Source organism: Typopeltis vanoorti, chromosome 7 (genome assembly GCF_054136105.1).
Source record: "Typopeltis vanoorti isolate ZY-2024b chromosome 7, IOZ_Tvanoo_1.0, whole genome shotgun sequence".
NCBI lineage: Eukaryota > Metazoa > Arthropoda > Arachnida > Uropygi > Thelyphonidae > Typopeltis > Typopeltis vanoorti.
This window is the reverse complement of record NC_143555.1, coordinates 154,426,697-154,450,456: the sequence shown is the minus strand read 5'-3', so window position 1 is coordinate 154,450,456 and position 23,760 is coordinate 154,426,697. Positions and strand designations below refer to the sequence as shown.

Here is a 23,760-nt window from a genome sequence, read left to right as displayed (position 1 = left end):
CTGTCTTGACTGAACTGCTCTTCCCAATTTTGCATCATCTGCAAACACTTGCATATCACTAGTTAAACCCATCCCAATATCATTAACATACAAATTGAACAACAATGATCTCAAAACTGACCCCTGCAGTACACTACTACTGACTTCCTTTTTCGGGATACTGCACCTGCATATACAACTTTCTGATACCAATCTGACAGCTAGTCACTGATCCAATTCAGAAGTCTATTATCCAATCCCATCTGTTTTAATTTATTTAACGGTTTGTCATGTCTTCTCATGGGCAAGTTTGCAATGTCCTGTAAGAATAGCATTTTTTCCCGATTAGCTAGTCTCGGCTGTTACTGAAGTAACGCATCCTGCCCACAATCGAGTTGCATCAAGTAGATCTCGGCTGTAATTGTTTGTCCTGCAGCGAGAAACTCGTAGTGGACAATACCGGCTTCAGTCCACCTCACACAAAGCATAGTCTTCTGGGGATGAAATGGTGCCTTTGAATTGTGTGGTACTGGATCGTTTGTTGACAACCAATGATAAGTTCGCTTCCTGTTAGAGTACAAGATCCATTTTTCATCACAAGTGCGCAAATAATCCAAAAACAGCTTGTTTTTATGACATGAAAGTAGTGAAGAACAAATCGATAGCTTTTGATGTTTACTGTCATCTGATAATGCATGGAAGCTAAACAAATGTGACCCATTTGTTTAGCTTCCATGATTTTCCAAGTTGATGCAAGTGTAAACAAATTGTTTCACCACTTACGTTAAACATTTAATCTTGAATTATTTTCAACAACAGCACATAATTCTTCATTATCAATAATGGAGGGTTTTCTTGAACATGGTGCATCTTCAAGTGATTCATCACCAGAAAGAAATTTTTTAAACCATTTCTGCTCAGTACGTTCTACTACCACGTCTTTCCTAATGTCATACATCTTAAGGATGCTTCTGAAGCCTTCAAACCAAGTTCAAATTCATAAAAGAAATAAGCCCGAATTACTACCGGTTCAAATGACATTTTAAAAGGGATCAAAGTCGCAGAACTACACACACCAAGTTAGAATGCACCGACTGACTGACATGTATTTGTGCCTTATGATGCACATAAAAAATTGTGCTCTGAAACCACTACAAAATAAAACAAATCACTGCAGCAAACTCTACCGAAAACCGCACAAATGTTTTTGGTTACCTGATACATAAGTAAGTTAGTAAAACATGATCTCGTTTTAAGAAACCCATGCTGATTATCAACCCATTTCTGTATCCTACACCAATCTCTCCAGTACTTTCACCACAACTCTAGATATACAGATTGGCCTCTAATTTAAAGCTACAGCCTTATCACCACCTTGATGCAGTGGAACAATTTCACTCTCCTTTCACTCTCTTGGAACCTGTGCTGTTGTAAGACTTTTAGTAAACAGGCATGCCAATGCTACTGCCAATTCCCTGGAACATTTCCTTAAGATGCATGGTGATAAGTCATCAAATCCTATCACCTTACTGACATCAAGGTTATTTATTTCCCCAAATACCTCCTGCTCACTCCCGATTAAGCCATTCTCTCCTATGTCCTCTACACTTAAATTCCTCATGATTATACTCTGATCAGGAAGAAACATCCTTATAAATTGATGACTGAATACCTCAACAATATCTTCTGCTGCGGTTACCATTCTACAATTTTCATTCGTTAACATCATCTCATCATGATCATTCTTCCTTCTATTTGACACATATCTAAAAAATTCTAGGATTTTTCTTTGCCTAATTTGCCAATTTCTGCTCATACTGCACTTTTATTTTCCTGACTAACTGAGTCACTCTCCTGACTTGTTCTTTATACTCTTCATGTAATTGATTATTACCATAATATTACTCTGAAGGCAGTACAAGATACTGCCTTCAGAGTATCTTCTTCTTCTTCCAAATGTTATGCTTAAGCTCCTCCTTCATCCATTTTGCACCTACCTTATTCAGCATTTTGGCCTTTGGAATACATTCACACGTTGATGTTATGTATTTCTTTGTCAGTTCCCAAGCAGCATTTGTTTCTTCACAACTCCTCATTCCATGCTATGGCTGCATGCTGTCTCCTGAGCTTGTCATTTTCACTGAAAATTTCAATAATGTCAACAACACAGTAATATATTTTTTTGTAATTTTTTTAAATTTATTTTTATATGGTTTGGAAACCATGTAAAAATAAATTAAAATTTGTTACATGTTTGGTCTCTGCTCTAGAGACCAAACATGGAACAAATGGGAGATGAAATTCATCTTCCACCTAAAGACAATCACAAACATTTATGCCCGTGGTGGGATTCGAACCCACGACCTGTTGATTGGAGAGTGGGTATGCTAACTACTTGGCCAACCAGGCTGGTTGGAGAACAGATATGCTCACCTCAGCCAATTTGGCATGTGAAAAAAAAGCTCTAATGAACTGAGCAATAGGATGCTGGTTTTTTTCTTTTTTTTATTGTTTGTTTGTTTGATTTTTTTAAATAAGAATCCTAATTTACAAAAGGCTGTAAAATTATACTTCATTAGTACTGTAGGTTGGCTAAGGGTTAGATGTTTAAAAGCCATGCCAAGCCTACAATAAGTAGGGCGGTGGGCTCACACTAAACATTAAAATCATCTACTACTGAAAGACAGTTGCAAACATCATTGCCCATAGTTTGGGATTCAAATGTAAAGCCTGTCATTTGGGAAGAAGAAATGCTTGGCCAACCAGGTCAGGAAGAATACAATGTGCTGATTCATTAATTTAATGAAATTAAGTGGTTTGATGTTATAAAATACAATTATGGCTTGCTTTAATTCTTATATACAAGAGTTCCACAACTACCTGAAAAATAAGATTTGTTCAATCAAATTATTTCGGTTTTGTGACCACATTTTTATTAAAAAAGACTTTTTTTTTAAAACTAAACAAGTACTAAAAAACAAACCTGACAAGTTTCATTAGTCGTCAGACTAACATCTTCAGGGGTAAAGATAACTAACAGTTTAAAGCACAAACTATAAGAAATTACGAAAAAAACAAGTTCATTTGTTGGTATTATGAACATCAAAAAAGTCTGTTAAAAAAACAAATAACAGATCTATACAACCGTTAATACATGTTAGCTGGAAACAATGCTATTTAGTGGCGTGTTTTGTGGTTCACTTTCACTCTGTCTGAGGTCTGAACTGGGTAAAGTTTTGATAAACGCTGACCAAACTTGATTTAAAATCAAACCTTGAATTTTGTTGCATTGTGTAGGAATTTTGATCATATTTGCTGCCTCTTTGAACTTTCTTGTGAAACAGTTTTTATCAATGTAGGACATGTTTGTTCTGTCCCAGAGTACATCATGACCAGTATAAGTTGTGTGAAATGCCAAACCAGACTTATGTTCTCTCTTTTTTTGTACGTCCTTTTGATGTTCACTAATGCGGATTTCTCCCGATCTCCCCATCTGGCCTACGTAGCAGATGCCACAGGAACAGTGAATATTGTAAACGTGATGTGGAGGTTTCGGAGGATGAAGAGATTTTGATATCTTTTCAAGTGGTAGGAAAGTCACTTTTATGTTGTACTTGTAGAGAAGTTTGGCTAATTTATCTGTGACATTCTTGATATAAGGAAGGGGACTGCATTCTTGAAGTCTTGTTTATTTAAGTTTCTTGTAGGTGCTGTATTGAGAATTTTTTTAATTAACTTAGTTTTGAAACCATTCAGTTGTAGGATCTGTGTTAAGTACTGTATTTCTTCTTTCTACTTTTCTTCTGTAATGGGGATGCTGTATGCTTTATCCCTTAAGGTTTTTATGAGGCCTATTTTTTGCTTGGGGTGAGGTAGCATGAAGGAATCTCCCTGTGTTTGTCGGCTTTCTATATGGAAAACGATAATCTGTTTTTCATTTCATTTATTTCTATAAGGATGTCTAGGAAAGGAAGTTTCTTATTTTCTTCTAGCTCCAGAGTAAATTTTATGTTAGGATGTAAGTTATTAAGATAGTCTTTAAATGCAGTCAGTTCTAGTGCAATTCCTGGCCAAAGATTTGTTTTTAAAAACCGTTTTTTTGGATAAATTTGTAAACTTAGAAAACTGGATTTTAAATTAAAAAAAAAAAAAAAGTTTTAGATACCAGAATTAACATCTAAAAATTAATTAAAATATGAACATTTTGACTTGAAACCAATGTATATTTTACAAGTGAGGAATCGGAAGATGACGTAGAATGTGAAGATGACTATGGCAAGGATTTTTTTAATTCTCTTGATCTAGATAACGACTGTGGATTCTCTATGCTGTCTGAAAATTACAAACAATCAATTTTCAAATTAGAAAAATTTGCAAATTTTTTAGAAAATCTCCTGTAAGAGATAGCATCCTTCAGAAAAGAATTAAGTCTGATTCTTGACTGCCAAAGGAGATGGAATAGTTTAGAGGCCATGATTGAAAAATTTATAACATTAAAAGAATGTGTCTTAGCTTTGATTGATATTGGTGCTTCTCATATGTGGAATGAAGCTCAATATCCTAAAATCATGGAGCTTCTTAAAGTGTTGGGACCAGTACGTCTAGCAGCTGAGGCCTAAGGGCAGCGAGATGCCAATTTATTAACAAGCAGAGGGTTATTTGAATTTCTGTTAAATGAAGTAAAAAATTTACAACTAAAATTGGTTTAAAATTATTGAATGCTTTAGAAGTATGAATTCAAGAAAGAAGACAAGTTGGATTGGTAACCATTTTGCTATATTTGCAAAATCCACAAAACATTTCAACAAAGAAATTTAGTGTATTTCCACTAGCTTCAAAACTCAATATTATTAAGTTATCTCGAAAAATATTGTCTAGAATATATCCAAATTCTTGTATGGAAACAGATTCCGAAGATGAATATACCAGAGATGGAGAAATTATTAATCACGGCAATGCTCTAAAAGAAGCCACGGAAAAATCAATTCATAGGTTTCTTGAGGAACCTGAAGAAATAATATAAAATCCGAAGACACTGAAAGCCAAATTTTCAGCATTTGAGACAACTAATAAAAGAACAAAGAATTTAGAGTTGTTAAGATCTTGGATAAATTAGTTAGAGACCGTATACAGCATTGGGCAGATGAGGGTAATGTTATCTGTGAGAGTCAACATGGATTTGTGAAGGGGCACTCTTGTTTTAGAAATATGCTAGCCTTTTATAATAAAGTTACAAGAGCAGCAGATGAGGGAAAGGCATATACTGCCATTTTCTTGGATTTTGCGAAGGCATTTGACAGGGTGCCACATGATAAGCTGATATTTAAGCTGCAGCACATGGGTTTGGATGTCAGGTTGGTCAACTGGATTCAGGATTGGCTGTCCATTGGTATCAGAGAGTTGTGCATGGTGGGGCAGTTTCAAGGAGACAGAGGGTTACAAGTGGGGTCCCACAGGACTCAGCTGGGACCTATACTGTTTAACCTTTATATCAATGACATTGTCAGTAGATTGCAGGGGGATATTCAGTTGTTTGAAGATGATGTGAAACTGGGAAGGGTTATTAGTAATAGTGCAGATGTGGTAGCCCTGCAAGAGGATTTGAATAAGCTAGATAGATGGGCAAATGAATGGGGGTGTCAGTTTAATGCAGCAAAATGTAAGGTCTTGAGGTTTGGGAAACATCGATGGGATGCTGCATACTCTATTGGAGGAGATATACTAAAGGAAGTAGGGGAGACGAGAGATCTGGGGTTGATGATTGATAGAAACCTGAAATTTAAGGGACATATTGCAAAGGTGGTGAAGGTAACACAGAGGATTGCTGCAATAATGAGAAGGATGCTGACCTGCAGAGATAAAAGAGTTATCATTCATTATATAAGACCCTGATCAGACCACACTTGGACTATTGTTCTCAGATTTGATCCCCAGGATTTGAACTGGATAAATTAACTGTGGAAAGGGTTCAAAGGCAGATAACAAAGACAGTTTCAGAACTGTACAATGTTAGTTATGAGGATCGGCTGAGGAAATGTGGACTGCAGAGTTTGGTGGATAGAAGAAGGAGAGGTGATATGATTGAGACTTTTAAACTGTTGAGAGGTGGTTACAGGGTTGACACTGGGGAGTTCTTTCGCTTGGTTGACCAGCGGGTAGGAGTGATGACAAGAGGCCATCCCTGGAAATTACGAAAGGAAACTGTGAGCAAGAGGGTGAGGAGTGGTTTCTTTGCATGGAGGGTGGTTGAACCATGAAATGCATTGCCTGATAGAGTGGTGAGGGCGAGAATGGTCAATGAGTTTAAGGAGTGGTATGATAGAATTTGTGTTTTTGTAGGAAGGATCTCCTGAGGTGAATCTTTTGACTACATGGAGGCCTGAATAATAATAATAATTTGATGCCCTGAAAATGATAAAACCAAGTTCAGTAGCCAGTGAGAGAGTATTTTCTATTTCAGGCAATTTTGTATCTAGAATAAGAACAAGACTAAGTAATCGAATTTTTTTTCAGGAAATCATATTTCCTGAAGAAAAATATTAAATGAAATAATAATTTATAATTTAGATTTTGTACGGTTTTAGTTATTTTAGTTTTTTTTTAATTTGGTTTTGTATAAAGTATATTTTATTTTATCATATTCTTGTAGTTCCATAAATATTAAATAAACTGAAAAATTGTACGGATTTTAGTTATTTTAGTTTTTTTTATTTATTTGGTTTTGTATAGAGTATATTTTATTTTGTTATATTTTTGTAGCTCCATAAATATAAAATAAAATAAATAAAATAAAATAAATCAGCTAACGCCTTTTATTCCCTTATAAGGAGTAGGTGAGGCCTTTATACCCTATGTAGCTTTTGGAAACTGAGTGGGTAGTTCAATCTCCACCAGTAGCCAATCAGAGATAGCTGGCCTATGTCAATCACTAATTATAGGCAGCCACCTATGAAGAGGCTGGCAAACAAGTGCTGCCATCTCTTGGTACCTAACTCTAACAGGATATGTTACTGTCTTAAATAATGTTGATACTACTGTCGATTTTCTCGAGTTTACGGAATGAAAATTCCAAGTTTCCAGAAGGAAAAACCTGCTTGCCCGTGCCAGAGATCAACTAACTCAGGAACCGGTCGAAAATAGGCTTGGAAAAAGTTCCTCCAGTCAGCGACTAGAGTTGAACCTAAGTCTAATTTCGAGTGACCAAGCACAGAGGACGCAAGTCCCACTTGGACACAAGGACACAGTGCCACTTCTACTGAGCGACACAGACCTATAAATATTAAACTGAAAAATTTTTAAATAAGTATAAATTTTTTTTACTGTTTTAATTATATATGTTTTTTTCTTTTTTTTTGTAAAAATTCTAAAATCAGTTTAACCAGTTTTTCTGGAAATACTAGAATTCGAAAGCCGGTCTTTTCAAAAGTGGGTTTTTGTATAAACCCTACTGAAAAATAAGTAGAAGAGCATAACTAGCTATGTTTATAAAAATTAATGTGTATTGTTGTTGTTTTCTTCATGATTTGGTCGCATGAACCATTCCCAGGGGCAAATTCTCCATGCATGCTGCACAAGCTCATTAATTGAGAAAGAAGTAATATTTATTTGTTAATAAATGAAGGATTTATAAGCATTCCATTTAGGCTTTTATTTTTATAGACAGAAGACGCTTAAGCTTGCATGGCAATAATTGATCTTTGCGTTGTGTATCAAAGACCGATGCTCGCTCGTCTAGTCAAAGCTACCTTGGCTTGCTCTCTTGTAGGAGCTTCCAGGTCCTTGCAGCAGCACTTTGATTTCATGCGTGCGCATAGCTGTTTCCTTTTTTGCTTAAACACAGGCCATACGCAGTCAATGTAGCTCTAGCCAGTGAACTTCAGCCAGCCTTTAGAAGCGTGCGTGTTGCTTGGGAAAATTAAGTTACAACCAACTTTTTATAACGATGTTATTAACCAGTTCATAAAGAAGAACCGTAGGGTAAAATTTGTATTCACGTAGCTAAATTGAAAAAGATAGAATATCATTTGTAAAATAAATGTTGTATTTGTATGATTAAATGTACATAAATTTCTAAATATATAGTTTTAAATGGTCAGTAATTCATTATTCCACTAATCAGACTTCAATCACACCTCTCACTCCCTGAATGATAACAAGAGCAAGAGTGAATTTCAAGACCAGCATTCGCCCTTGACTATTCCTTATGTATGTGTACACAAACACTGATTAAATTTAATATATGAAGTAAATTTTTCACCTCCTTTTACATAGTTTTTCCAGTAGGAAACTGTTTTTATAGATTTTTTTTTTTTATGTTCCACTGAATGCTAAAACTAGAAGAAACTGTATTTTGGGCAAGACTGACTATCAGACCTTTGTTATTATTATTATTATTATTACTGCAGCCCTGATGTTCATCTAAATGGATCTTTTCTGTGGAACCAAAAGGTACAGTAAGCCACATAATAGGTAAGACACACACAATAAATTTCTGCATGGGACAATGGATATAACTGTCTTTTCTTCTTCCCTTCACGTATTAGGCCTAGTGGTTACGGGGCTATCCTTAGCCTTCTAAGCCTTACCGGTCCCGAGGATAACATGGCTAGCCCTATGCCTCCGAGTGTGTCCAATGTCTGAAGATGCGTGTGTTCACGGGGCCGATTTGCCTGCTTGCGGGAGGAAAAACCCCAGATAAACTGGGGAGAAAAACCCTGCAGTCCACGCCCAAGACTGGCTAACTTGGCTATGTCTGAGAAAGATCCTTAATCTCTTCACATCGGTGACAGGAATCTAACCTAGGTCACTCCTTTCCCAGGCATATGATTGCGAAGCGCACAGCCATTCGAATAACTGTGTGGACTAACTGTCTTTTCACAGACAGTTAGTCCACACAGTTGTTCTTGTTGTAATAGTGCAGCTATGGAACAAAAGACGCAAAAGTAGCAGATCGATGTTATGACAGTAACTTACTTTGGCTAGGATGATAGCAACACCACATTGATGTACCTGCTTGTATCATTCTTCTTTCATAAACAGAAAACTGAAGATTGCCATCAGGTGCGTAAAGGTCTAGAAAAGGAAGACAGCTATTACATTCAATCTCTAAGTTTTTTTTGTTTGTTTTTCACGTATCCCAACTATCAGAGATTAGAAACTTCAAGACAAGGCAGTTAAGAAGGAATCTCTTAAGGGAATTGGACCCTAAAATGCATTTGATGATGGAATAATAACAAAACATTGGATGCAATGGAGTGATGATATAAAGCAAGCTAACAGACAAGACAGACCTACAAACATCGTCCTCGATATACCTATGATACTTCCCACAATGCAACCAAAATTTCACCACAGGGGTAAGAAATTAACTATTATTAACACAGTACCTACACTTCTTAAACTGATTCACTGACGAAGAACTGGCAACCACCTCAGGCAACCGATTCCATTCATTCAATACCATTGTATGAAAAATTTAAAAAAAAATAATAAATTCGAATAAACTGGCTTTCGACAAATAAAGTTGCAATCCACAATACCATACCATGGCAATAACGATGATGCTAATAACGTAAGTAGAGATATTGATAAATTATCGTGAACATACCTCATGTTTCGTCTCCACACGTAAACAGGGCACAAAAAGTACACATATCACAATCAGCAAATAACATGTTATATTTTTAATAACCGCATACATTTAGAAACAAAACATGTGCTATCATGTACACAGAATTATCTTCTGTCCTATTAAAAAACATAGGGGAGGAAAAAAAAGAAATTATATATAATGGAAACTTCTTCCCATAACAGCATGTCATACTTGTTGACGATGATGAAATGTGTCAGCTAATGCTATCACTAATCTAGATCGCAGGTGCAAAAGAAAGTTTGCTTAAATATTATCATTTGCTTAAATATTCACATGCCATATTTTAATATAGAAATAAAAGTATTTTATTTTTTAAATTTATTTTTAAGTATTAAATTTTTCTGTTACTCCTTTAGTCACAAACTGAAGCGAAAGTAATAAGAAATATAGATGGCGCCACCAATGAACACTCCGTGTTACAAACTGACAACCACGGTATCTTAAAGTTTAAGTTGTCGAATCATCAAGTAAAGTAAAGTTATGGAGTTGTTAATTTGAAGCATAAGACCTTCCAGAATAATAGTCGTATACTTAGTTGGTACAAGTGTTATGTTGAATTCATAATCACAAGTGTGTTGAACTGTAAGATAGAACTTTAAATATGAACAGTGGAACGTGACAACATGATTATAGGGTAAGATCCACAAATGAAGTTGAGTACGTTCTCTAAAATACATTAATTTATTTTTCCTTTCTATCTTCTGTCATAATTTGCTAGAAAAGAAGAGGAGTTTCCAGAATTAAAGCTGAATACTCGTTGAAATTATAATGTACTGTTTATCGACATGTTTTGTCATCATCGTATAATTCTAAACAAACTCATTTCAGCATATCCATATGACAAAAATTGCTGTTTCTGTAACTGCATGATACAGTAATCGGTAGATGCGACTTCAAAACAGCCAACCAAACAAAAATGTTATACTGAAATTGTAAAATTATTCTAAACGTTGCATATTTATTTTTAGAAAAGTTAATAGTTTACATTGAAGATGTCATATATCACCTGTATAGGTGATATATGACAAAAATGTATAGTATTTAGTACATGAAATATTTAAAAATCTTCCAGCATTGTAATTTGAGAAACCCAAGTTATTTTTTCTTATTAATATACATCTCATTATGAAATACTCAAACCAAACTCTCTACTACCTTAGTGCTGTTATGTTATAGGTTTTGTAATCTTGTGTGGAGTTTATGTATGTATATGCTGGCAAAGGTTGGTCGATTGGTAGAGCCTCTGCTACTAACTCAGTTAAGTAAGTTTGAGCGCAGTTAGTAGTTGGAAGGGGACCAATCGTTCGATGCTGTTGGCACACTCTCCCTTGATGAGTCTTTGGACTCTCTGGAGGTGTCAAATAATAATAATAATAATAATAATATATATGCACAAAGGTATGTTATTTGGTCTTTGGCTCCATCTACTTCCTTTAGGGAATAAAAGGCATTTGAGGATTTATTTAGATATGACTGAGGATAATATTGTGCAAACATATTTGTTTTACTATTCTTTAAATATTACTACCCGAAACATTCATTGGAGATCATAATGTTCACTTTAAGCAGCATATTTAAGATCATGATGTTTTTCATATCTCCTTAAAGTTTGAGAATACTTGCCCTGGTCATAGGATCAGATCTGTATGTAACTATGGTAGCAACATTGCCTTTGATTGGTGAAGGTAACCATGCAGTCTTGAATTGGAAGGTTCCATAAGGGATTTCAGTTATTGAGTATATGTGGAAGTGCAGGGACAGGTGATTATGACAAGCATAGGAGGACGCTTGAAGCAGTAACATGGCATAAGAATCTGCAACTGAAGGATGTTAGCAGTGCATGGGCGATGATCAGTAGGTGTCTGAAGGAAGCAATATCAGACTGTACAAGGTGTGGCTATTAAATAACGAGATTGCAAACTAACTGGTTGCAAACAATGTTACAATTTATTGTTACAATTGTACAACTTGATTGTTATCCCCTTCAACATACTCCCCTCCTCTATCTATACACCATTTCATACGAATTTTCCATTGTTGGAAGCAGTGCTGTAAGTCATCTGGTGTTATCTGCTTCAGTAGTAGTGCCATTTTCTCCTTTACCTCATCCAATGACTGAAAATTGGTGCCCTTCAATGCTGATTTCAACTTTGGAAAAATGTAAAGGTCACATGGAGCTAAGTCTGGTGAGTAAGGTGGATGGTCCAACACTGGGATCTTCTTATCAGCCAGATACTGCTTTACAGACTGTGCACTGTGGGCTGGAGTGTTGTCCTGATGGAGAATCCAAGCGTTGTTCTTCCACAGATCGGGTCTCTTCTTCCTCACTCGTTCTCTCAGCTTGGCCAGAACCTCAAGGTAGTAATGTTGGTTAACTGTCTGACCCTCTGGTACCCATTCAACTATTACCATGCCATTGTTATAAAAAAAAAAAAACAATCAGTATTGCCTTCAGTTTTGACTTGTTCATGCTTGCATTTTTCATTCTTGGTGACGTGAGAGTTTTCCAGTACATCGATTGTCTCTTTGTTTTTGGATCTTACATGAAAATCCATGTCTCATCACATGTGATGATCTTCTCCTGCAAGTCTGGCTCTGCTGTCAGCCATTCCATGATGTCAGTGCAGATTTGTTTCTGGACGTTGTTCTGCTCCTGACACAAGTTTTTGTGAATCATTTTAGTGAGACTTTGTTCATGTTCAGTTGCTCATGCAACATTTGTCGTACAATCTCCTTATCAATGTGTACCATGACTGCTATCATCCAAATGCTTAATCGGCAATCATTGTGGACAGTTTCATTAATTTTCACAACATTTTGTTTGGTTGCTGCCGTGACAGGGCGACCTGGTTGTTTATCATCTTCAATGTTTTCTCGACCTTCAACTAAGCATTTGTGCCATTCAAACATTCATGTATGTGATATTACGTTATCACTGTACTCCTCCTGCAATAGTTTCAAACACTTGGTTGATGATTTCTTCAATTTCATAAGGAATTTGAGATTAATGAGCTGCTCAAGTTTAACGTTAGACATTATTCTAGCAAAGTGACTTCACACGTGTTTCTTTTTTAACTGCCTACAGACCAACTACATGCGTCAGTGAACAATGCTTATCTCAATGCTTCAAGGTCATTCACGGCACAAGCACATCCCACTGCTTCGAGTACACAAGGTCAGGAGAATAAATTAGGTAGGAGCTGCCAGTGGTATCATTAAGCATGAGCTGCCAAAAAAATAAAATAGTGTGGCAAGTATATAATGAGAAAGGGGATCAACAAGCTCATAAGCAGTATAAGTCACATGCAGTTAAGGTGACTGGATGGTAATGAGGGAAAGATCAGATTGTCGAGGTTAGGTTATAGCCTTTCGGCTGTTTACAGCCGAAAAGATCAGATTATAAAAAAAAAATTAGCGAAGTAGGCCAAAGGAAATCAGAAAGAGTGAATATGGAAGGATAAAGAAAGAAGTACTTATAGTAACAAGGTGATTAAAGTGGACAAAATAGTTAAATTATCACGGCAAGGAATGGGTGGATTAAAATTCTATTCATTGAGAGGTCAGCAGGGCTTTGTGAAGGATAGGTGATGTCGTAGTAATTTACTCACTTTTTTTTTTTTTTATAACAGTGATGCTACAGGATTTTGTAACACAAACACTGTGACACAAATTGGTACAAATGGGGAGAGATATGAGGGTGGGTAATGGAGAGATACCAGAGTAGGTTTTGAAGAAAATTCAGGAAAAAGCAGGTAACTAAGCATGTTGCAAGGCTCTCTGCTTGGACTTGGACTACTGTTGTTTCATTTGTATGTAAATATACAGGAAATGATCTGAATAAAAATATGCAGTTGTTTGCAGATGATTCAAAATTGAGTAATATAATCAAGGAAATGTAGAGAGCTTGCAGATCTGGTATTACCTTGGATACCAGATCTAGATCACCTCAGATCTGGTATCCAAGTTTCTTCGAGATAAAAAAGTGGTGGAGAGGATCCAGAGCAAGTGACCAATATGGTGAGTGGTCTGCATACTGCTACTGTGAAAATAAAGTGAGGTTTTATGGATTGGTTGATAGGTGTGAAAGAAGGAAGAGGATAGAACAAAGGAAATTTTTCAGCCCATTGGCCAATTGCTAATTTTTTTTTTTTTTTTCCCCAATTTCCTGGGATATCATCCCTTGAAATTGAGTAAGAATGTGTTAGCGAGGACTAATTTTTTGCATGAAGAATGTGAATAAATGGAATAGGTTGTCTGTTGTAAGTGCATTGTTGTTGGTAGATACAGAGTTGTACAAGAAGAGGTAAAATAGTGTGGATAGTGTTTTCCCATGATGAGTGTAGAAAGTATTTTACCTTGGGTATAATAAATGTTAAAAATACCAAGCAATTTTAAACCTGGTTTTACTCCATTTCCCAAGTAAGCAAACAGACAAACAAGTCTGGTTTGCGCCTGCAAGTGATGCAAGGCTAGCTGATCCTACAGGTAGTGCAAGACCAAAGCAACTCATGGTAAAGGTGGCATAAGCTCTGATCACTAATCTTAATATTTATCCTTAATGCCAAAACACATCTCTAAGAAGGGGATGCATGATGTTTTGTATTAAAGGCAAGAGGCCACTACCCAGACCGGTTTCGACCTTTATTGAGGTCTCATCAGTAGGAGCTAGGCTAGAAATACCAAGATTTAGTAATACAGAGCTTATAAGTATTTTACCAGAACAAGTTGCCATAAGGTGTTTTAACCTTATTAAATAAAAATCTCTGGAGGAGATATAAATGTAGAAAGTATTTACTTGTTTGTCTGTTTGCTTACTTGGGAAATGGAGTAAAACCAGGTTTAAAATTGCTTGGTATTTTTAACATTTACTATACCCAAGGTAAAATACTTTCTACATTTATATCTCCTCCAGAGATTTTTATTTAATAAGGTTAAAACACCTTATGGCAACTTGTTCTGGTAAAATACTTATAAGCTCTGTATTACTAAATCTTGGTATTTCTAGCCTAGCTCCCACTGATGAGACCTCAATAAAGGTCGAAACCGGTCTGGGTAGTGGCCTCTTGCCTTTAATACAAAACATCATGCATCCCCTTCTCAGAGATGTGTTTTGGCATTAAGGGTAAAGATTAAGATTAGTGATCAGAGCTTATGCCACCTTTACCACGAGTTGCCTTGGTCTTGCACTATCTGTAGGATCAGCTAGACATGCACCACTTGCAGGCGCAAACCTGACTTGTTTGTCTGTTTGCTTACTTGGGAAATGGAGTAAAACCAGGTTTAAAATTGCTTGGTATTTTTAACATTCCCATGATGAATCTTCAGACTCAACAGAGGTTCTGTGCAACAGCAATAATAATTATTACAGTAATAATTATAATATATATATATATATATATATATATATATATATATATATAATATTTTGTTGTATAATGAAACGTGGAGCATTCATGACTAAACATACACAAGTAACCATAGTAATTAAAAAATCTTATTACTGTGGAAATAAGATTTTTCTTTTCCAGCTAACTCCTCATTCCATGCTACACCCGCAAGCTGTCTCCTGAGCTCTTCATAATCATCCCCCTTGTAGTTCCACATATACCTTTTTCTCACAGAGGTCATTGCACTGCTGCCAACCACCCAGGTAATCACCTCATGGTCACTCTCACCAATTGGTGGATGATTTGACATCTCATTTATAATTATATCCTCCTAACTTTAATAAGGACCTAAATTTTAGATCCTTATCTGCCATCATTCCTAGATCCCTTAACTTCTCCACCTCATCATCAAATTCCTGCTATGTACCCTCAAGGGGTGTACAGGATATGATAGTACTACATGAAAAATTTACATCATTACTAACTTCCTATCTACAATTTTCCTCCAAATCAGTCTGTTACTTGTCAAGACTCCAACATTATCAGATCTTATATTTCTATCCTCTAAGGCACTTTGGACCGTATCAATCTACCTATATCTTGGACTTCCTCTGGGTCGTTTTCCTGCCAACCTGGCAGAGAACACTCGTTTTGCTAATCTTTCCTCGCCCATTCTGTTTAAGTGACCATACCACCTGAGATTAGCTCTGCTAACGCATTCCTGGATGCTGACAATGTCAAGTTCTTTCCTAATATCCTTGTTTTTAATATGATATTGCCATTGATGCCATCTGTTCACGCCTCTAATCTTTCTCAGGACTCTCATATCTGTGGTCTCTAGTCTTTGGTCAAGTGTTTTACTTCTGACCCACCTCTCAGATCCATAAGTTAAAACTGGTTTGAACACTGTCTTGTATACAGCTAATTTAGTGTTCCGACTAATTTCTCTCTTATTCCATATGAATTTATTCAATTGACTTCCCACCATACCAGCTTTGCTGATTCTGTTGTCTATTTCTATATTTCATTTATCATTTTCAGTAAAAAATCGTGCCTAAATAGCTGAAATGTTTTACTTGTTCCACAGGTTCTCCATTCACAACACAGTTGACATTTTCAATGATTCTGCCTATTTTCATTGTCTTTGTCTTTTTATTGCTGACCTTCATACCATATCTATTACAACAGCTATTCAATTTAGTCAGAGAATCTTGCAGACTTGTAGCAGATTTATTTAGAAGTATAACATCATCTGCATAAAGCAAAGAGCTGACATTAGCATCTCCAATTTTGATATCATGTTTAATACCACTTTCCTTCGTAATGTGATTGGTATAGATAATGAATAACAGAGGGGATAATGTACATCCTTGTCTCACACCAGATTTAACATTAAACTATCTTCCTGTACTTCCTTCAATTCTAACTGCTGACTTACAACTCAAATAAAGACTAAGTATTGCTTGATATAATGCCCCATTGACACCATATAACTGTAGCGTATTGAATAGCTTCTCTCTTGGCACCTTGTCATATACCTTTTCCAAATCAACAAAACTTAAATACAGATCTTTGTTATATTCCCATGCTTTCCCTGCTATTTGTCGTAAAGTGAAGATCTGATCCTGACAGCCGCTATTTGGCGTGAATCCAGCTTGTTCTTCACCAAGCTTTTCTTCCACAATTCTTCTCAACCGTTTATCAAATATACTTGCATAGATCTTGCTGGGAACACTCAGTAGGGAAATACCTCTGTAATTTTCACATTCAGTTTTATTTCTCTTTTTATATATGGGTACTATGAGAGCTCTATTCCAATCATCGGGAATTCGTCCCTCTGTCCAGGCCTTCTGAACTATGCAGTGTAGCCACTGTAAGACTCTCACACCACCATACTTCAGCATTTTTAGTCGATTATCATCTACTCCTGCTTCCTTTCCACATTTCAAGCCTTTGATGGCTTTTTCTACTTCAAGTATGGATATGTATTCCTGACTGCATGCCTGGTCAGTGTTTTTTTATCACTGTGCTGTCATCACTGCTTGTTTCATTTAGCAGTTTTTCAAAGTAATTACTCCATACTTCAAGGATATCTTTTTCTCCTGTTTTCATGTCACCTTTATCATCTCTAACTCCTTTTACAGCACTCTTTCCTCCATTCCTAAGCTTCTTCAACAACCTCCAGAATATTTTGCCACCTTCTTGATATTTATTTTCTATATTCTTGCCAAAGTCCTCCCATGACTTTTGTTTAGCTAGTTTTACACACACTGTTTAGCTTTCTTACATTTGTCTCTGTATTCTGTAAGAGTAAAAGCTGACTTATTTGCCAGGAACTTTTGATATGCTTTCTTCTTTTCCTTCACTGCCTCTTTAACTTCCTGTGTCCAACAGTGAGTTCTGATTTTTTTATCCTTGCAGACAACCTCACCACATGACATCTCTACTCTTTATAGTTCATTCCAACTTTGCATCATCTGCAAACAACTGAATATCCTCATCCAATTCTTTGCTAATGTCATTAACATAAGGTTAAACAGCAATGGCCTTAAAACAGACCCCTGAGGCACACCACTAGTGACTTTCCTCTTCTGGGATACTGCTCTCCCATACACAACTTGCTGATACCTATCAAATAGTTACGTTGGTAAGGATTTTCTCCCATTTTTCGGGACGTATGACTATGGGGAGACAAATGAAAGAGGTTGTGAATTGATCAATTTTGCCTCACAAAATGAACTCGCATTACTGACACTCTCTTCCCCCATATTTTGCCACCTTCTTGATATTTATTTTCCATATTCTTGCCAAAGTCCTCCCATGATTTTTGTTTAGCTAGTTTTACACAGTGTTTAGCATTCTTGCATTTGTCTCTATATTCTCTAAGCGCACAAGCTGACTTATTTGACAGGAACTTTTGATATGCTTTCTTCTTTTCCTTCACTGCCTCTTTAACTTCCTGTGTCCACCAGGGAGTTCTGATTTTTTTATCTTGCGTCACAAAATGAACTCGCGTTGCGTCACAAAATGAACTCGCATTACTAACACTCTATTCCCCCATAAACCTTCCAGAAGATGGACATGGACTTCCCCTGATGGTAAAACACCCAACCAAATCAACTTTATCCTTGTAAGCACAAAATTTAAAAACTCTATCAACCTCACAAGAACCAGATCATTTCCTGGAGCCGACATTGGCAGCAACCACAATATGGTCATCACAACCGTGAATATGAAAATGAGGGAAATATTACCTACAACAACTCGTAAAAGATATAATATAGAAAAATTAAAAGACCCCAAATAAATACATTATATAAATACAAATTAAAACAAATTTTTGACACAAGCTTCAAAAAATATAATAATATCGAATAACGAATACTTCTCACAAAAGGTAACTGAAACAGCTGAAGAAATTCTTGGATACAAAAGGAAAGTCAGTAAATCATGGATAACCAAAAATATTTTAGACTTATGCGACAAAAGAAGAAATTTGAACTCTCATATTAATAATGGTAACAATAGAGAACAGTATAAAAATATTACCAAGATTATTTAAATTTAGGGGATATTAAATCCCACATTATTTCAAAGCCGAATAAGAAACTCAAAGATCGACATCAAAGAGTTTCATGCCGAAGTGAAGCCTATTGCTCTTTTATTTTATTTATTACCAAGATTATTAAAAAAAGAAGTCAAACATGTTAGAAATTTATGGATACTAGATGAATGCAAAAACATAGAAGAGGACTTAAATAAAAATCCTAAAAGTTATTTTCAAATTATCAATAAATTATCCAAACCTTTTACTCCAATTAATTAGAGTATAGAAGATGAAGATGGAACTCTTATCACAGATAACCAAAAAATAGTTGATAAGATGGATGTTACGCAACCAAGCTTTTTCAAAAGAACCCCCAACGGACTGATGTTAATTTGGACGGAATTTTGCCAGGAGATTCGGAGGAAGGAGATTACCCGATATTAAAAGAAGTCATTGCAGCAGTTAGCTCCTCAAAAATAGAAAAATTACCAGGAATTGATGGTGTTACAATGGAACTGATATGCGAAGGAGGTGGCATCATCATAGACACCTTGCTGAATTTATTTCAGGATGTATGGAACACAGAGACTTGTTCTTCTGATTGGCGTACTTCTTTCCTTGTACCTATTCCTAAAAAAGGGAAACAGCAATAAATGTAGCAACTATAGAACAATAAGCCTTATTAGCCATCCAAGCAAAATCCTGTTAAAAATATTATTGTCAAGAATCGAAAAGAAAATAGAAAGCAGACTATCAGATGAACAAGCAGGTTTCCAGAAGTCCAGAAGTACAATCGACCATATTTTTACAATACACTTACTAGGTGAAAATTACATAGAACATAACAAAATAATTTGTCACAACTTTTTATACATTCAAAAAGCTTTTGACTCAATATGGCATGAAGTATTATGGAAAATTTTAGAACATTATGGTATAGACAATAAAATCATTAGCATTATTAAATCTTCAAAGATAATAAGCCAAAAGGCTATTTCACCGGTGAATTTGTTAATTAAGAGGGAGATGTTAAATCCCATTTTATTTTATAGCCAGGTACAAAACTCGGGTCAAAATCTATGGATGTCGATGGATTTCGACCTGAGTTTCGTACCCGGCTATAATATAAAATGGGATTTAACATCTCCCTCTTAATTGATTATTAAATCTCTTTATTCCTCATCTGATATGAGAATTGAAATTAAGAATTACAATAGTGAACAGTTCCAGGCAGAACAGGGAATAAGACAGAGATGCATCTTGTGTCCCCTCTTCTTTTTAATTGTTTTCTGGAATATGGCATAGATGAAGCTCTTCATGAATATGACACTGGAATAGTAGTTGGCTGACTACGAATAAACAACTTACGTTTTGCAGATATCGATCTCCTGGCAGAAAGTGAAGAAGAATGAAGAATTACAAGAGATAACCAGTCGCATTTTTCGGAAATTAAAACAATATGGATTATACATAAACCTGCAAAAAACAAAAACAATGATAACTTAAAATCAGACATTGAATCTTAAAGATACAAATTGAGAATGTAAACAAGTTCACTTATCTAGGAAGCATGCTGAGTCAAGATGGTCACTCAAAAACTAACATTAAATACTGAATTGCTAAGGCAACTGTGGCCCTACAGAAGTTAAAACCATTGTGGAGAGATAACAGAATAGCAATCACAACCAGACTAAGAATAATCGACACTTTGGTGAATTCTATCCTCTTGGGTTGTGATGCCTGCACTTTATTGAGGGAAGATGAGAGGAGACGCCTGTCTTTTGAAATGAAAACTTACAGAAGACTTTTGAAAATTCCCTATACTGCTCACGAAACCAATGAAAATATCCGAAAACTGATTGATTCAATAGACGGGGGAAAAAGGGAAAATATTCTGACAGTCATCAGAAGAAGAAGACAGATGAAATGGTCTGAAATGAGGGCTAATGGCATTCCAAAGCAAGCACTAGAAGGAATCATTCCAGGATCAAGGGTTAGGTGCCGACCTCGATTAAAATGGAGGTCGGCACCTAACCATCACCATCACCTACCAACAGTAGTGAATATGAAAATTTTAACAAAGAGCTCGCATCGTCGAGAAAAAAAAAGAACTAACTTAGCTCTTTTAATACTTATATTGCCACTTTGTAGAGCTTCTGACAGATATGGTAATTCCTGTAGGATATCAATCATTAATGCTAAATCTTTTAAAAATTGAGAAGTCGGTTTAAAAAGCCCTTATATTTATCGTTCGATGGTAAATGCTTGCATAAAGCTGGATAATTTCTCCACAAAGCAAGAGCCATTCATAAACTGCAAGCTGCCCATCGTGGTCTAAATACATGGCCGATCTTTAAAATTTCAATACCAAGGTCTTTTGCAATCGTATTTAATTCTCGTTGATTTTTTGGTGATTGATTATAAAAAGCATATAATTTATCCATAAATATTTCAAAATGATTTATTTCTTTAATGTTTTTTTATCGAATCATCTAATGCTAAGTGTAAACGATGAGCGCAATGCCAAATCACGTTAGGAAATTTTTTGTAGAACTTTGATTGCAACACCTGATTTGTTTCCTAACATTACACTAGCTCCATCAGAACAAAATGCAATGAAATAATTTTTTATATAGTTATCAGAAAATCCATATGAATTTAAAGTAGCAATTATAGTAGCATGTATACATTCCACAGAAGAACAAGGGGCTCGCAAATTTGAGAAAAATTTAACAAAGGGCTCGCGCGAGCCCCTTATAGCTCACCACTGCCTACCAGCCATGAATGACCCAATGGTCCGTTTAGGACTACGTGGAGAAGAAGACATTTTGACACATTGAACTTTGATCCCCATTCATTCAATCTATTCAGGTCTTCTTCTAAGGCCATGACATCTCTACTCTTCATAGTTCATTCCAACTTTGCATCATCTGCAAACAACTGAATATCCTCATTCAAATCTTTACCAATATCATTAACATACAGGTTAAACAGCATTGGCCTTAAAACAGACCCCTGAGGCACACCAGTAGTGACTTATCTCTTGTGGAATACTGCTCTCCCATACACGACTTGCTGATGCATGTCAGATAGCCAGTCCCCCAATTCAATGCACCAATCTAATAGCCAGTCCCCAATTCAATGCACTAATCTAATATCCAACCCCATCTGCTCTAGTTTGACTATCAACTTATCATGCAGTAATCTATCAAAAGCCTTTGCAAAATCTAAGTATTCTACTGTGTATCCCTCTTCTCTGTTCAATGAAGCTGTCACCTTACTGTAATAAGTAAGTAGATTACTAAAACATGACCCCACTTCAGCAAATCCATGCTGCCCATCAAAAATAACACCATTGTTCTCAACCCAGTTCTCACCAGCTTCTCTAACACCTTAACCATAACACCTGACACATAGATAGGCCTATAATTTGAAGCTTGAGTTCTATCACCTCCCTTATGAAACAGCACAATCTTGCCTTCCTTCCACTCCTTTGGAAATCGAACCAGTGCAAGATCATATTAAAAAAACATGTCAAGACAGATGCTAACTCCCTGGCACATTCCTTTAGAATATGTGGTGATATATTATCAAGTCCCACAACCTTATTAACCCCTTAATGCACCAATTAAAAATCAGAAAGCGGTCGTTTTTCCGCCAATTTTTTTATTCTTTATTTTCTTTATACACAAAAGAACATTAACAAATCTTGGAAAAAACACAAAAAATGTCTCTTTTATGCAAAAAAAAAAAAAAGGTTAACTAGACTTCATCTACTTCGCTAAACCGAATTAGTAAACAGTCAGTACACGTATATCCTGTTTCTTTGCGAATCCTTTAATTGTGTTCATTCCTTTTTCTTGAGCAGAGGAAACACTGGCGAGTTGGATTTTCTTTCTTTTCTGTTGGTAGTATGAAAGATGGAAAATGTCATGCAGATAATCTCAGTGGTGTTGGGATATTTGATGGACGTCCACTTCTTGAAGTGCCTGTAGTTTTATTTTTTTCAATGGAGAGTTTGATTACTTTGAGGCGAAAATCAAGTGAATCTTACCACTAGATTTTTGGTAAAGCATGAAAGCGTTCCACAGTGCTAGGTCTAAGAGATGAAAGAAAAATTTTTTATGATACTTCTTGCCTCTCTTTCTGGGTACAACATACGAAGACAGGTGTTGATCAATGCGATCAACACCACCTATGGTATGATTGTAATCCAACACAAGTTGCGGTTTTTTTATTCTTCCTTTGCACGTCTCTATATCTACCATTGATGTACTGTGAATGGTAGAGATAAGGGAGATATCCTTCTTGTTCTTCCATTTCATCACACACACTTTCCCTCTCTGAAAACCAATTACTTCTCCAGTTTTAAATTTTTTATTCTTCAATTCGCTGGGTACTTCTTTTCGTGATACGCGTAATGTTCCATAAACATCAATCTTATTTATTATCAATAGATCCGCTAATCCAGGTGAATTATAGAAATTGTCCATAGTCAAACAATAACCTTTATTCAATAAAGGTTTCATCAAAGTCATCACTACTTGCGAAGACATTGGAAGATTGCTAAAATCTCTGTTCAGAATGGTATTCTTGCCAGTATAGATTATAAAATTATAGACATATCCACTTTGTGATTCACATAATAAGTATGTTTTTATGCCGAATCTGGCACTTTTGAGAGGAATGTATTGCACCCATCACAGACGACCTTTATAAAGCAATAAACTTTCGTCAGTAGTCACCAATTTCTCTGGCGCAATTGAATTGCCAAATTTTCTATTCAAATCTTCATAAATTGGCCATATTTTCTTGAGTTTTGGGCAAGGGTGATTTGCTGGATCAAATTCATCATTATTTGAAAAATGTAGAAATTGTTTTATGGCCTCAAAGCATTTCCAGCTCATACAATCCAGAAAAAGCGGTGTATATAATAATAGATTTTTTGTCCAATAATGACGGTATTCTGGTTTTCTTACTATACTTTGCAAAAGTACAACAGCCAAAAATGCTCTGATTTCATTTGGATTTGTGTCATACCAAGAAGTCTTTACTTTACCATGGGTACAATTCCTCGCATATCTATTTGTTTTATCCACAACACGTTGAATCAATTGATCATCAAAAAAACAGCCTGAAGAAATTTAGGCAGTTATAATCGTGGACAAAAAATGTGCAAACGAAATAGCTGATAC

At 35.8% G+C, this 23,760-nt stretch overlaps 2 protein-coding genes across 3 annotated transcripts in view; one reads left to right on the top strand and one right to left on the bottom strand.

The window, feature by feature from the left end:
* The window catches only part of LOC150105228 (serine/threonine-protein kinase/endoribonuclease IRE1-like), a 543,187-nt gene extending 533,455 nt beyond the window's left edge, over window positions 1-9,732 (bottom strand). For both annotated transcript variants that reach the window (XM_090396205.1, XM_090396206.1), the window contains exon 1: window positions 9,587-9,732. In XM_090396205.1, the coding sequence (XP_090252331.1) occupies window positions 9,587-9,679 (93 nt within the window). In that variant the 5' untranslated portion in view covers window positions 9,680-9,732. The remainder of the gene's footprint in view (window positions 1-9,586) is intronic.
* Window positions 9,733-10,082: 350 nt separating this feature from the next.
* The window catches only part of LOC150105227 (testis-expressed protein 2-like), a 200,413-nt gene continuing 186,735 nt past the window's right edge, over window positions 10,083-23,760 (top strand). The window contains exon 1 of the mRNA XM_090396204.1: window positions 10,083-10,265. The gene's annotated coding sequence lies outside the window, so the exon portion shown is untranslated. The remainder of the gene's footprint in view (window positions 10,266-23,760) is intronic.